The 15,656-nt window shown below is 40.8% G+C and overlaps 2 protein-coding genes across 2 annotated transcripts; one reads left to right on the forward strand and one right to left on the reverse strand.

Moving 5' to 3' along the window:
- Positions 1-899: 899 nt before the first annotated feature.
- On the forward strand, positions 900-13,146 carry LOC101766712 (probable quinone oxidoreductase). The gene is made up of 18 exons (XM_004956972.2): positions 900-1,269; positions 1,796-1,969; positions 2,275-2,456; positions 2,869-2,974; positions 3,181-3,257; positions 3,693-3,780; positions 4,369-4,558; positions 5,009-5,135; positions 5,223-5,303; positions 9,811-9,912; positions 10,292-10,387; positions 10,547-10,621; positions 10,943-11,062; positions 11,404-11,532; positions 11,968-12,045; positions 12,401-12,487; positions 12,617-12,703; positions 12,799-13,146. The coding sequence occupies exons 1-18, from the start codon at positions 1,215-1,217 to the stop codon at positions 12,847-12,849; spliced, it is 1,905 nt and encodes a 634-aa protein (XP_004957029.1). The 5' UTR covers positions 900-1,214; the 3' UTR covers positions 12,850-13,146.
- A 515-nt stretch (positions 13,147-13,661) lies between these two features.
- On the reverse strand, positions 13,662-15,656 carry LOC101767122 (cyclin-dependent kinase inhibitor 6). The gene is made up of 3 exons (XM_004956973.3): positions 15,314-15,656; positions 15,001-15,099; positions 13,662-14,041 (listed from the first exon to the last, which is right to left on the reverse strand). The coding sequence occupies exons 1-3, from the start codon at positions 15,388-15,390 to the stop codon at positions 13,972-13,974; spliced, it is 246 nt and encodes an 81-aa protein (XP_004957030.1). The 5' UTR covers positions 15,391-15,656; the 3' UTR covers positions 13,662-13,971.

A 15,656-nucleotide genomic window follows, 5' to 3' on the forward strand; every position in this document is an offset into this window, starting at 1 on the left:
GGAGAGGATTCTGCAGGCTGTCACCTAGATATGAAAAAGGGTTTAAAAGAGCAATCATCATATTCGCTAATGAAACACAAGTATGGATCATCACCCATATTATTCCAAAACACAGTGTTTGCATATCTAGCTTCCTTGGCTGACATGAATTTTACTATAGCTTTACACATATTATGATTTGAAAAGCTAAATGTCTCAAATATATATGTTGAATGCTTGTGTAGCTGAAACAGTATATTTTCTTATCTGAATAGATATTTATGCATTAACGACCCCACCAGAATGGTGAGTATTTATATTTTGCTAACTGAACTAGTAGAATAGTCAGATTGAGAAAAATACATTGCCAAATTGAGAATAATTTCAGTTAAGGGGAGGGTGAGCAATAAAAAATTGTATTGTAATGTTTGATTTACATTTTGTTGCACACTTGTCAAACTCTGGTTTCATATTGTGCTGCTTCATTTTGAAAAATCTTGTACAGATCATTACCTTTTAAAAAAAATCTGGTAATGATTTCATGCCTTGACAGCCAAATGCATGCTTTAAAAAATATGAGTGCTAAAAATTCTAGTAACTCTGATATTAAATCTCACACACACCCTTTAGTTGTACTATGCTTCAAAACACATCTGAAACATAGCTATTACAGGGGAAGTATGCTTTTGTACATCATGTGAAAAAAGTATCTCGGATGGCTCAGCAGTACTGCAGTGATGTCTGCACTAGAAAATTATCGACTAAAATGTGCGAACCCAAGAAATTTAATTCTATGGCAAGTGTGAATAGTAGCATCCAACACAACAACATGCAGTCTTAGATGAAGCTTAAAAAAGGTTCTAGAAATACAGATGATGTATGTTACCTGAAAACAAATAGAAATTACCCTTCACACTCATGCTCGAATAACTACCTACAACTGACGGTTGATCATCAATTCATCAATCATCAGATGAAAAGGAGCTCGAGATGACGGAGATAAACATGTGGAGTGGAGATCGAGCCGGCCGAGGCGTGCAAACCACCGCGCGCTGCCTCGTTGCCGTCGTCTGTCCCCATCTCGGCTTCTCGGCAGCTCCACCGCCCGGCCGGGCCGGGCACTACTATGATATTCTCCCTTGTCCGCATGCCCCATCTCGTCTCACTTCGCGCTTCTCTCGAGTCTCGCCACCTCCGTCACCTACGAGTCCTCCGCCAGAGGCTCCGGCGGCGGGATGGAGCTGAAGCCTGGCTTGTCGGCCCTCGTCACCGGCGGCGCCTCCGGCATCGGTAAGTAAGAGCAACGGCAACGCCCCCGCCGCCGCCAATCGGCGCGGTTGCGCTCCTGGTGTAAATGGGTTGGGCCGGGCCTTAGCGAGGATTCGCGCGCTTTGTTCGTTTTTTTTTCCGTTGACGGGCTCCCCTCCGTCGTGGTAGTCGGGTCGCCTGGCTGGCTCACGGCCTTTGGCCTTTCGGGTCCTTTTCTCCTCCGGTGATGTGCTCGTTGCTACGACCGCCGCAATTGGTGGCTGGATACGGTGGTGTTAACACCGCCGCCGGTGGCAGCCGGAAGTTACTACTAGCCATGGATTCGATGCTCTCTCCGTTCACCATCACCCAAGCCTGCAGTGGTGTACCCACCTAGTGCCGCTTGGGGTGAGGTAGACGCACGCTTCGGCGTAGGCTCGGATCATAGCTGAAAGCACGAGTTCGTTCCGTACTTCCGTTCTCGGTACGCTTGATTTTGTGCGGGGGCAGCGATTTTTGTAGATTCCTTATAATGCATTGGCTAACAGCTTCCCTTTTGTTTTTCAAGGGAAAGCGCTCTGCATTGCTTTTGCAAGGAAGGGTGTGTTTGTGACCGTCGTCGATTTTTCCGAAGAAAATGGGAGAGAAGTTGCTTCGATTGTTCAGAAGGAAAACAAACTTATTCATGCATATGCTAGAGTTCCATCTGCCATATTCATCAAGTGCGATGTCACCAATGGAGGTAAGTTCTTGCAAGGGATGAAGATTAATCTTGTATGCAAGGGTCACTGACTGAAAATCATGTGAATTAAGTTAGCAAATAGCAAACACTCGTGATGTTCTTTAGAAATGTATTTAGGAAGATCATAACACAGGGACACTATCAAATTGTATGCCGCAGGGATCTATTCATACCTTCCGTATCAGATTTTTGAATTCTGTATCCTAGAATATTGTTAATTTGAGCCTAAGGTCATTGGAACTGTAATTTCTCCTGCCTTCCATATTTGACATGATATTAAAGATTTACACTGGTTTGTCATGTAGATGCTCTTGCTGCTGCTTTCCGGAAACATGTGGACACATTTGGTGGACTAGATATCTGCATCAACTGTGCTGGATTTGTCAACAAATCTTTGGTTTATGATGATAAATCTGATGGAACTTCCACTTGGAGGCGTGCAGTAAATGTGAATCTTGTTGCCGTTATCGATGGTACTCGTATTGCAGTAAGCCTCTCATCGACTGCTATAATAGAATTGCAGCAACAGTGAGTGCTGCTCCTGTCTGCACTTCCTTGTTTGTGATTATGAAATGCATATATATTTCAATTTCTTTTGATACAGTTTTTCAATAAAAAGTAGTATTTGTCCTTTTCCAATATTATTGTCATTATTGAATGTTAAAAGGTAACAGTTCTTTTAGAATATAACCTGTTCTTGTTGTCAATTTAGAGCAATCAGGATATAATTTTGGATCAGTGACAATCAAGAATTTGCAAATCTGCCTTGCATTATCTGCGAATTTTGAATTCTTCAACTTTGCACTACTTCAAAACACAATTTTCATACAAGTTATCTTTGCTCGTTTGTTGCCAAAAGAAAATATGCACTACTAATGTTGGGTTTGTTTTCATCACAGACTCAAGTAATGCGATCCCAGAAGAAGCCTGGTGTCATAATAAATATTGGCTCAGTTGCTGGTCTATATCCTATGAGCTATGAACCTGTGTATAGCGGGACAAAAGGTTTGTTGATTCTGGAAGACAGATTTACTATCCATATGCTGATTGTGTTTGCAACAGAGCAGTTGGAACATGAAACCAGTTTTGGATTTATCTAAGACTTTGAATTCATAGACTGATTAGTTTTCGATTTGGTCCAAATTACCGTGGCTTCACAAACCTTTTTGGCCTGTATGTACACAATGTGACCTGAAACTTCATTTTTGTAGGGGGTGTGGTTATGTTTACAAGATCACTTGCCCCATTGAAGCGGCATGGCATTCGTGTCAATGTACTGTGCCCTGAGGTATTAAGATTTTGCATGACTTGAGGCATATATGGCTAATTATTTCTTGCACTCGTTGATTTTGCATTCATTGCATCTACTTTGAAACTGTTCTGACATTCCTTATTAACTTGTGAAAGTAACTGATAGGTTCTGCAATGTTCAGGACTAACCTGACAATCGTACTGTAGAGCGTACTGTATCCTCTGCTATACAAAATCGTATAGACATTATAAAGTACATATCAATTTCACCAGAAAGTGTGACTGCTCATTACCTGGGTTCTCAAGGGCAAGGGACAATCATTCAAGTTAAAGTTGTACGAACATGAACTTGAACTAACTTGTAAAAAGAAGCATGTTCCACAGCTAGCTGCAGGAGGGGCAAGGGCAATTGGGATGATGATATTTCAAGTCTTATTTATCTTAGATTTATAGGTTGCACTAATGTATGCAGTTTGTCCAAACTAATATGGGAGAAAAAGTAAATCGTGTACTTGTGGATGCACTTGGTGGGTATCTAAAGGTGGAGGATGTTGTTAAAGGTGAGCTATTTCTCCCTAGTTAAGCTGTGATTATTTGCTTCACTTTATTGTCTAGTTTTTTCCATAATAGACATGTCATGATGACAACTGGTTACCATTGAGCCTTAGAAGAACTGTATACCGCTGTTCAATTGAGATGCGATGATTAAATTGATGAAATCAAATATGGGCACTCATGCATGCATATGAAACATGTATCCTGTACTGTAAATTGACTCCTGAATTGTAGAATTTTGGTTTCGAATTTGAGCTGTAGGTTTAATAATTTTGCAACGAATAAAGAATTGAATAGTTTAGTTAGATTATTTTCTTGCCAGAATGGATCAATTTTGCTAGGCCAACCATGTGTTCCAGGAAGGTATGTTTTTTACCTCCTTTGATTTCCTTGTACAAGCGCAGCCCTCAAATTCATGGAACCAGTAAACACACCTATGCAAGTTTAAGGACTGCTGTGCTATTAAGAAAAAATGTCCATATTGACATATATTGCATTTGCATATAATGTTTCTTGCATGTTCGAGAAATTTTTTTATGAAGTCTTTCTCTTTCCATGTTATCTGAAAAGAACCCCTTTTTTGTCTGGATTAGGTGCATTTGAGCTTATAGAAGATGAGAGCAAGGCTGGTGCTTGTCTTTGGATATCTAAGCGGAAAGGGATGGTTTATTGGCCAACATCTGAAAAAGAAAAAAACTACCTTGTTTATTCCTCGAAATCACAAAGGAAATCGGTAGAGAATAGATTTCCTAGCATCCAAGCACCTGAATACTTTCAGAAGATGTAAGTGGTCCTTCTACGTTCCATTTATACTTGTTCTAATGGCTTGTTGAATCTTGTTAATAACAATGACTGCATCCAGGGATTGCTGGTGAAGGATATATCCTATGTTCTGATTTATGTTCCTTTTCATGCTATGGAATTTCCCTGTTTCTGTTCTTAACATTTTATAGTTCTTGGGTTGACTGTTACAAGTAGAATGCCAGACTAAATAGCTGAGAATATTCACTGCTACTTCATTTTTGTCATATTTATGCTTGAACCAAAATTTTTAAGAACATTAAACATGATATGAATGTAGTTTTGGAAATCTATGTAAAGTATTGCCTACAATAACTAATCAATTTAATATGTTTGAGAGGTATCATAACACCAATAGTTGGTCCATTTAGAACTACATTCCCATCGGCTAATGTGCTGTCAGTTCTACATTTATGTATGGTGCTTCTGTAGGGTTGTTCACACACTCAGCCATAATTTTCGGAATGCTACAAGGCTTGAGCGCATGCGCCTGAGATTACCTATTGAACCACACAGCGCTCTAGTTAAAATAATATATGCTGGTGTAAATGCTAGTGATGTAAGTCCTTGCATTGGTATTTTCAACTGTTTCTGTTTTTATTCCTCCACTGCATATCCATCAGAAGATATTGATGATATATTTCAGGTAAACTTCAGTTCTGGTCGTTATTTCAGTGGTAATGCTAAAGAAGCTGCTGCACACCTTCCATTTGATGCTGGTTTTGAGGTAACTTTTCATAGTTCCATGCTCGGTGTTTTTTTTTTTACCGAAGTCAGCAGGGTAGCCCCCTACCTATTTTTTGTATATATATGAACAAAATATTTACATGGGTGAGTCATAGACTCAAAGAAAAAGAGAGTACACTTTACAGACTACTCAGCCAAGAAGAGAATGGCACTTTGACCGATGGCTTTGCCTTAATCAAAACCATTGAAACCTCCTGCTTCATCAGAACTCTCCAAGCAGCCAAGGAGAGAGTTCCATTGTCAAAAATGATACTATTTCTATGACACCAAATGCACCAGCAGCCTATCATCAGAATTTCCCTGAAAATGTGAGCACCAAAATCACGACGACCAGCAATGATCGTGTCCAGGGGTGTGCTGCTAGGCGAAGCGGTTGAGTGCCGCACCGGTCCCAATTGATTTGTAACAAGGCCCAACAAGCCTGGCTGAAAGGACATGAGAAGAACAGGTTCATAACAGTTTCTTCAGCGCTAGAGTTGCAAAGCACACAACTGTAGTCCGGCAGAAGCATATTTTTTCTACGAAGCATGTTTCTTGTATTTAGTCGATCCCTCAAGAGAAGCTAGAAAAAGAACTTGTGTTTACCCCTACAAGATGACTTCCACATCCATTTGAAGAGGGGGGGGAACATTGTTGAGCCCCAAGAAGCTTGATGTAAGCTTTCTTCGCAGTGTATATTTCAGAGCCCCATGAAAAGAGCCAAACATCCTGGCTGTTATCAGAGAGAGATATGCCATCCAGTAGGCCATTGAGCTCCATTAGCTGATTGGCAGCAGTACTTGAGAGAGGCAAATGGAAGTTCCTTTCTGTATCGCTAGAGGCAAATGTTTTGACAGAGCAGTTAGGCCTCTTGGCAAAGGAGAATAATTGAGGGAACTAGTCCATCAACCCGTGCTCCCGCACGGGCTAATGTTTTTAGGGGCTATTGTATTTGAAAATTATTTAGAAGTTAAACTCCTAGCTAATAATAAAAATTGTTTACTTACTACTCTCTTATTTTTCAATACTTCAACATAATACTTATATAGATATGTAACTATCTTTATCCAATTGTGATTGATTTTTAATTAATAATTACTCTATGCACTTTTTCATCCATATTTATACTTTTTCCATTTTGTATCACACCTCCAATCCTCCATACATTATGTTTAGCATACAAATCAATATTTTTTATTGATTCCTCATATACATATATAAATGGTCTAAATGGTGCCACTCATCATGTGTATATACTTTAACTTAGTATTTTTATATTAACAATGATATAAATAGATAATTTAAAATCATATATTAGTTTACCTTTTGACATTTCTGTATGATGCACATGAAGATAATTAGATTAAGATTTAAGTGTTTACTTTATGTTATTTTTAATAACGACATACATGGGTAACATAGATAAAATTTTAGAATGACATTTTAAGTTATGCTTTATAATGATGTGTATTAGTAAATTGGATGAAGATTATGTGGTTACTTTAAATTATTTTTATAATAGCTGAGCTTGGTAAATTAAATATAGGTTTAGAGATTATTTTTGAATATTTTCACAATGACAGTGGTGGGTAATTTTTTAGAAAATATAATTGATCAATGGCTATGATGATTTGAATCTATCGATTGATGGTCGGATGTTTTGCTTTTTTGTGAGAATTTTTAGGATTTCTCTCTTCTTCTAGAGTGTCCACCTAGGAATCCTAGGTGGCTTCACCTGGAGGCTTCAAAAGGAGCCTCCAATTAGTAATAGTAAGATTTCAACCTTAGATGACCTAGATCCCATGGATCTTTCCAGAACATAATGCTGTCTCCCTTGTGCGCAACTGGCGATGCTATAATCATAAATTTATCAGCAAAACTCATGACATCTCTCCACCAAAAGACCCAACCTGAGATCTTGCATGTGGAGGATTACCACGTTTGTAGAGGTGCTTCCAAGTCAGATGTACCCAGGGAAGATCTACTTTATTGTAGAACTTATGCAGGTACTTGATCAACAAGGCAGAGTTTTGTGTTCTAACATCAATTATGCCAAGTCCTCCCTGATCTTTGGGCTTACATGCAGTCGTCCAGGCAACTAGGCAGCCCCCTTTCTTTGTCAAATCAACATTGTTCCATAGACAATGCTTACAATACTTCTCTATCTGCTCAATGATTGGGACTGGCAGTTTAAAAGTGCACAAGTAGAAAGTCGGCAAGGCTGAAAAGACTGAGTTGACAAGAATGAGCCTTCCTGAGTAGGAAAGAAACTTATTTATTCCCATTAGCCTTTTCTCCATTCTGGTGAGCACAGGCATAAATTCCTCCACTGGTAGTCCCCAATGGTAGTCCCAAGTAGGTGAAAGGCATGGTTCCTATCTGGCATCCCAATGAGCTAGCCAACATTTGACATTTGGAATCCTCCACATTGATGGGCACAATGAAAGACTTACTGAAGTTAACTTTAAGACCTGTGGAATCTGCAAATGATCTCAATAGACCTTTCAGACAGAAGAGGTTAGGAGCACTAGCTGGCATGATGAGCAGGGTATCATCTGTATATTGCACAATTGGATAATCCCCTCCAAAATTAGGACCAAGAGGATGACTTATAGCCTTTCTATTACAGGCCTCATTGATAATTGTTTGTAACAAATCAGCAGCTAGGACAAAGAGCAATGGAGAGAGGGGATCTCCCTGTCTGACACCCCTTTTGCATGCAAATGGCTTCCCAGGGACTCCATTAAGTAGGACTGAGGAAGTCCCAGATTGAAGGATACTCCTGATCCAGCTAATCCATTTATCAGAGAAGCCTTTAAAGTGCATCATGTCTAAGATGACTTGGTGCTCCACTTTGTCAAATGTTTTCTCAAAATCAAGCTTTAGAATCACAATCTCCTTTTTTGGATTGCTGGCAGATGTGGAGAAATTGAAAAGCCCAGGCCAGGCAATCTTGTATTGACCTTCCTTTTATGAACCCATATTGATTTGTGTGAACCAGTAAGATCACTGCTTGCAGCCTATTAGCAATGTGTTTTGTCAGTAGCTTGATAGAATAATTTAGCAGGGATATTGGCCTGTAATCATGTACTGTTTGTGGGGAATCTTTCTTGGGGATGAGTGTAATCAAAGAACCATTGATGCTAGTAAGGTCCAGATTTCCTTCAGCAAAATCCCTACAAAGCCTGAAGAAGTCATCCTTTATGATAGGCAACATTTCTTGATGAACAACCCATTGAACCCATCAGGTCCAGGGGCATGACTTGCTGGCATGTCTTTGACTGCTGCTTCAATTTCCTCCACAGTGAATGCATGATCCAGTTCAGGTAGAAGTGCTTGTCGTATCAATGTTGCCATATCATAGGATATTCCAACAAATTCAGATGTCCCTAATCTTTATTTGTAAGACTGCCAAAGAGCACCTGCAATTTGATCCTGTTCTTGAAGACATGTACCATCTTGCAGCAGTAAGGTGGATATATAATTCCTTCTGAAAGAGTATGTTGCCATAGCTTGAAATAAACTTGAGTTTTCATCTTCAAATTTTACCCATCGAGCTGTGTTTCTCTGCTTCCAATATATTCTTTATGCCTCTAAGAGCTTAGCCAGGTGAGATTTTACAATGATTCTGAAGTTAGCTTCCATACGGTCCAGCGGTCTTTGGTCCTCAAGCCCATCAAGTAAAGCTAGAACCCAATTACAGTTGTTGATTAGCTTCCCTAGCTTGGATAGGCCCTTGCTCCATTTTGTAAGACCAGCTCTCACCTGTTTGAATTTGGCTGACAAAGTTCTTGCTGCATTTGCATAATAGGGGGATGAATTCCAGTGTACTTCCACTGTCGACATAAAGTCCGAGAAATCCAACCAGTAATTCTCAAAACGAAACAGGGTGGACTTTGGAATAATAGTGCCAATTGAAATTACTTAAGGAATATGATCAGAGAGGGGTCTAGACAATGGAGTAACCTTTGTGTCAGGATTACTGAGAGCCCAAGCAGAAGTAAAAACCCAATCTAATTTTTCCAGGAGAGGATCAGTCTGCATGTTACTCCAAGAATAGGATCTCCCCTGAAATGGGATTTCCACCAGGTCTAGGTGCTGCAGGACATCGTTGAATAAAATCATATCATTTACATTCCCTCCAGGTTTGTTTCTGTCAGATGGAGATCTCATTAGATTGAATCCCCAGCCAGGAGCCATTCATCGATAGAATCAGTGTCAAAATTATATAGCCAGGAGATGAAAGCTGCTTTTTCATGAGAGGAACAGGGTCCATAAATATTCGTCAGGTGAAAAGATCTCCCTGTTTGATAGTGTTTTCATATGACCTTCTGTGTAAACATTTGCACCATCTGTCTGATTTCCTGAATTCACAAGAATTCACAAGCATTATGGATACTTGCAGCATTTTGCAATTGTCTACCAGTTTATGACATTTATCAGAATTTTTCTTTCCTTTCTAATATTGTAACTTTGACCCAATTTTGCCTTCTAAAAAATAAATGCAGGCTGTGGGAATTGTTGCTTCTGTTGGAGATTTGGTGAAACATATCAAAGTTGGCACTCCTGTGGCCCTTATGACTTTTGGGAGCTACACTGAATTCATGCTGGTACTGCATTCTGTGTCTCTGCTGTTACACAATTAGCAGGGTGTCCATGCGTTTCCATGGTTTTTGAATGAACTGTCAATTGAGCTATTAGCCATTAGCCAGTAGCCATTTTCTAGTAACTATATCGAAACCATGATGCTACATGACTAAGCCATAAAAATACCATACACAAGTCAATGCATAGAAAATCACATACCGTAGAACCAACCACCACCACCAACAACAAAATCTTACTCTTTTTAAGTAGTAAAGATAAATTACCAACCAACATGCTGCATGTATCCTCCGTTGAGTGAGATCTTCTGTAACCTCTTGCGTTATGGACACCATTAACATCTGACAGTAACATAACTTTTGCTTTATATCTTTCTGATGGAAGATTCCAGCCAAACGTCTTATTCTAGTGCCAAGACCAGACCCAGAGGTAGTCGCTATGCTAACATCAGGGTTGACTGCATCAATTGCTCTTGAAAAGGTTATATCTCTTCAGTTGTCTGTTTTCTTCACCGTTTGAAATATACCATGTATTTTGAACTCTATATTGTGTTCAGATAAAATTCGAATTCCAAGTTAGAAGATATAATTTTGTTTCTTTCTGATGCGTACTTGATTTATTCTGCATTTCTTCCTTTAGGCTGGTCAAATGACGTCTGGGCAGGTTGTTTTAGTCACAGCAGCTGCTGGTGGAACAGGACAATTTGCTGTTCAGGTGAGCTGATGACGTTTATGGCTATGCCTATTTTGTAAAACGCCCGATGGCTTGTCTACTTCTATAGTTTTGTGAAGGTGGTGTAATTATAGTGCTCCAGATTATTTTTTGAACTTGCACAAGATGACTGTATCATGAAAGCTGGAACACTTGCATTCTCTTTCCTGGCCACTTGCATTCTCTTTTCACTGCAGTCAGCATGATAGTTGGAGTATTAGGCAAATTTATCTTCTTTGTTATTTTCCTTTGTGTTTATGGTTCTCTATTAAGAAAATGCCATAGGCATTTAAGTCTGAATGTCCTTTTGTTCTGAATATACAGCTTGCAAAATTAGCTGGCAATAAGGTTGTAGCTACATGTGGAGGTGAAAGTAAATCTACGTTTCTGGCTTCCTTAGGAGTTGATCGAGTTATCAACTACAGAAATGAAAAGATCAAAGATGTGAGTTTTTGTTTCAGCTTTTGGTATTTGCCTTTCATACTCCATCTTGATAGCATTTCTTTTGGTTCCTTTCAGTGCTGGCATAAGTATCTCATATTTATTGATAGTCGAGTGTACATTTCTATTGTCTGGTTGTGCCTCTACTTACCAGGTAGCAGGATAGAATCCTCAAAGTAACATTATCCTTACACTTGAATGATCTTTGACCATCATGTATAGTTCACGATTTTTCTTGAGGATATGTTTGAATTATATATTTACATTTACACTCAAATCTATATTGAATATATAAAGTCAGCCAGAGTCTTCTGAATAACGACTTTTCTAATGATCGATTCTAGGTTCTGAAGAAAGAGTTTCCAAGAGGTGTGGACATCATATATGAATCTGTAGGTGGAGAAACATTTGATATCTGTTTGAATGCCCTTGCAGTCTATGGGCACCTCATTGTAATTGGTATGATCTCTCAGGTATGCTTTTGAGTTTTGACAGGCTCTGGACTTTGCATTCATTGATTTTGTTATATGCTCTGATGGTGACTCCAGTGGGTGATACAGAAGAATACATGAAAGTTATTCTGTGCTTCACCAAAGAAAAGATTTCACATAATTAAACGATGAGGAGTTGGGGTGATCTGCACAATATCACTAGTGACTACAGGTGCTTTAGAAATCATGTAGATTTAAAAAAACATGCTTTGGAATTGTTCTGAAATGCTATTATGAACTGTTAATGTTAAATATGTCCATTGTTCCTCTGCATAATAGTTGAGAGACTTGGGATACATTATTTGTTCCTAGGAAGGAGATAATTCTTACAGTTACCTGAGCTTGTATTGGTAGGTACTGTACATTGTAGCAGAAAATACATCAGTTCATAGTGAACAATATTTTATCTGTTTTCAGTATCAAGAAAAGGAAGGATGGAAGCCACAAAATTACACTGGACTATGTGAGAAGATTCTTGGGAAAAGTCAGACTGTGGTAAGTGCGTCCAGAACCAGGACTCAATACACGTTCACTGCGCTTAGTATGTTACTTACTAATTTTTGACAAAGTGGCATTGAAGTTTCAAAAATGTGCTGTTTGTTAGTCATAACGATATGCATATTGTTGATTTGCTCACATTACATTCATATTCTTCACGTACTGAATCTGACAGACCCTGAGGCATATACACAGATCATAGGTATGACTCACTGAATCTAGTATGTTGCGAATCCTAAACAGATGCTTCTCACTAAGTACACATGCAGATCTAGAAAAAAGAAGTGCTTTTGAAGCCACCACAATGTTAAATGGGGCATAAAATTGTGAGCTATTTTCTTTCCAATTTCAGGCTGGATTTTTCCTGATTCAGTATGCTCACCTGTGGCAAGACCATCTTGAAAAACTCTTTAACCTGTATGCCTCTGGAAAGCTAAAGGTAAGCTCCATATTTGTGCCTCTCTCGCTATAACGAGCAATGGTTCCTTGATACAAAAACATGACCTCTGTTTTTGCAACCATATTTGTATTATATTTTCAAATCCAACTTATGGCACACTGCCAACAGGTTTTCCTTGACCCCAAGAAATTCCTGGGTGTTGCTTCCGTCGCAGATGCAGTAGAGTATCTCCATTCTGGCAGGAGCGTTGGCAAGGTACGACGGTTTATACGAGCCTGCAATAACAAACAGACGAACCTATTTTACTGTTGCAGTAACGCAGCTTGCAATTTTCAATGTTATCTTTTCAGGTCGTTGTTTGCATGGATCCATCCTACGGCCAGACCCTTGCTAAGCTGTAGTGTGTACTTGCAAGTCTGCAGACATATGAGCTGCACTGTCAACAGAAGATATTCTTCTTCAGATTCCTGTTCTGTCAGACAGAAGATGATGACCACAAAATCTCATCTGCACTGATGCGTAGAGTTACGCCGTATGTTCAGGCTTGGCAGCATATAGCTCGCTTGTCCGATTAGTTGGCTGGGCACGTGAGCAGGAGAGGCAAAAATTGGACAGGAAATTGAATAAGCTTCTAAGCCGGGTGACTGTTTAAATAAACTGCTCTGCTCAATTGTGCAAGACATTTTTTTCCTGGTTATCGTGTGCAGAGCAACTTTTTTGATCGGGTGTTCAGAACTTTTTGGATCAATAAAGGAAACTTGTTTGGATTTTCTCGGTCTCGCATTATCCTGCTATATGGACGGAAGATGGAAGAACACGTAGTTTGAGTATTTTATTTTGGACCACCGGAAATCTCAAATCTTACGGGATTTTGAATTGAATTCCTATGGATTTTTTGTCCCAAGTAAACCATTACAATTTCATGAGATAAGAAGACAAAAGTTCTTACAGTTAAGCACAGAACTCTGTGGGCCTGAATGCCTGAGAAACGACAAATTGAACACAGCGACAAGTTACAACTTTTTTTCTGGACTACACGTAACGACATGTTAACCACACACTAAGGCCATGTTTAGTTACTCCCAACTCCCAACTTTGACACTATGCAAAAAGAAGATTCCCCATCACATCAAACTTGCGGTACATGCATGGAGTACTAAATGTAGATGAAATTAAAAACTAATTGCACAGTTTTGTTGTACTTTGCGAGACGAATCTTTTGAGCCTAATTAGTCAATATTTGGACAATAATTCACAAATACAAACGAAACGCTACAGTGTGCTACAGTACTGTAACAGTAATTTGGCACCTCCCAAATTCCCCAACTAAACACGGCCTAAAGCGTAACATCCACTGACGTACAACAGTACGAGGTTGAGCCTTCACATGATTAGCCCTCTCGTGAGCATAATTACAGCTAAAAAGTAGCGTCACACGGTAAGTAGCTGAGAAATCAACACCGGAGAGGACACGGGCGCGGCCTACTCCGACCTGACGATTGACTGTCCGTTGCGCAATCGTGTCACGGGCCCACGCGGACCCACTCGTACCGGCCGTCCATGGGAGCGTCCTTGACGACGTCATAGTTGTACCTTGAACATGACCAAAAGATCCAAAATGTTACTACAGTAGTGCTCGTTAACGCACTGCCAGCATGTAAACAGTTTGTTCAGATTCAGCAAAGATGGACAAAATCGAAGTGAATTTAAAATTTTAAAAGAAAAGAGATAAGAAAAAAGGCCGTTTGGCCTGTGGAAAGCTTCCCAGCCTGTGCCAACGCGAAAAGGCCCAATGGCAAGTTGGAGCCATCTCACGATCCCCCAAAAAGCTCCATTTTGTTTAGCCGCACCAGAGCCTAAATTTCTTTCAGCAGAAAAAGGAGAGAGAACTTTACAGTAAGGGGGTGTTTGGGAGGGGGGCTAAATTTTAACCCCCGTCACATCGAATGTTTGGACATTAATTAGGAGTATTAAATCTAGACTAATTACAAAACTAATTACATAACCCCTAGGCTAAATCGCGAGACAAATCTATTAAGCCTAATTAGTCCATGATTTGACAATATGGTGCTACAGTAACCATTCACTAATGATGGATTAATTAGGCTTAATAGATTCGTCTCGCGATTTAGCCTAGGGTTCTGCAATTAGTTTTGTAATTAACTTATGTTTAGTCCTCCTAATTAGTATCCGAACATCCGATGTGACAGGGCTAAAGTTTAGTCCCCTCCTCACAAACACCCCCTAACAGCAGTAACAAAAATACCGACCATGAAGCCTTCCTTCATTCTAGGTCTCTAGGACACGGGAATCGCCTAGCGCAGTAGCGCGCAGCTACGAGAAAGTACCAGCACAGTAATTTTGTGGCACTTTTTTACTGTCTTCCACACTGACAGTTTCAGAGCTTGAGCAGCAGCATGGCAGCATCACAGGCCCACGGCTGTGCTGCGGATGCTTCGACTCCTGCTAGCTATAAATAAATGGAGCGAAGATGCTTCGGAAGCTCGCAGAGACAGAGGGTTGGAGCCGGAGCTGAGGAGCATGGTACTCACTTGGCCGCGAAGCGCCGGGCCATGCTGCTCTCCGCGGCGGCGAGGAACGCCTCCACCTCTTCCTGCGGCGGCGGCCTCGCTCTCTTTGCCTTCTTCGGCCTGCGCGACACGGAGGAATGGAAGGTAGAAAACATTAGCTACGGCCTCGCTCCTTCTTCAAGCAGGAGATCGCACTTTAAGGTAGAAAGCATTAGCTTCGACGAGGAGCTAAAGCTTGGCTTGCTCAGCTGTCAGCTCGGCTGCTTTCTCGGGGAGAAGCGAGAATGAAGCCAGGAGAGGAGCTAGCGAGGTCAGAGAGGGAGGGGAGACTGACATGCAGGTGGCCGCAATGTCGCCGTCGCGCTTGCTGCAGCTGGACACCGCCATCACCGTGGCAGCGGCCGCGGCCATGCTTTTCTTCTTCGTCGTCCTCGGCTCCTCGCTCCTGTTGTTTACTTCACGAGATCCTCTCCTCCCTCGCGCCTGTGGCCTGTGGGGCTGTGGGCGTAGACTGTTTGGTGTTACGGGTCCGGTGCTGTGGGGGTGGGAGGAGATAACGATGGGATTAGGTGGGAAACGGCGGGGGAAGCCGAGGTTACTTATGCTAGCCCGCCTTCCCGTCCTGGCGTGGGTGGGCGCCCAACCGAGGCCGTGGAACCGAGCTGGAGATTCCCACG

Source organism: Setaria italica, chromosome II (genome assembly GCF_000263155.2).
Source record: "Setaria italica strain Yugu1 chromosome II, Setaria_italica_v2.0, whole genome shotgun sequence".
Taxonomy (NCBI): domain Eukaryota; kingdom Viridiplantae; phylum Streptophyta; class Magnoliopsida; order Poales; family Poaceae; genus Setaria; species Setaria italica.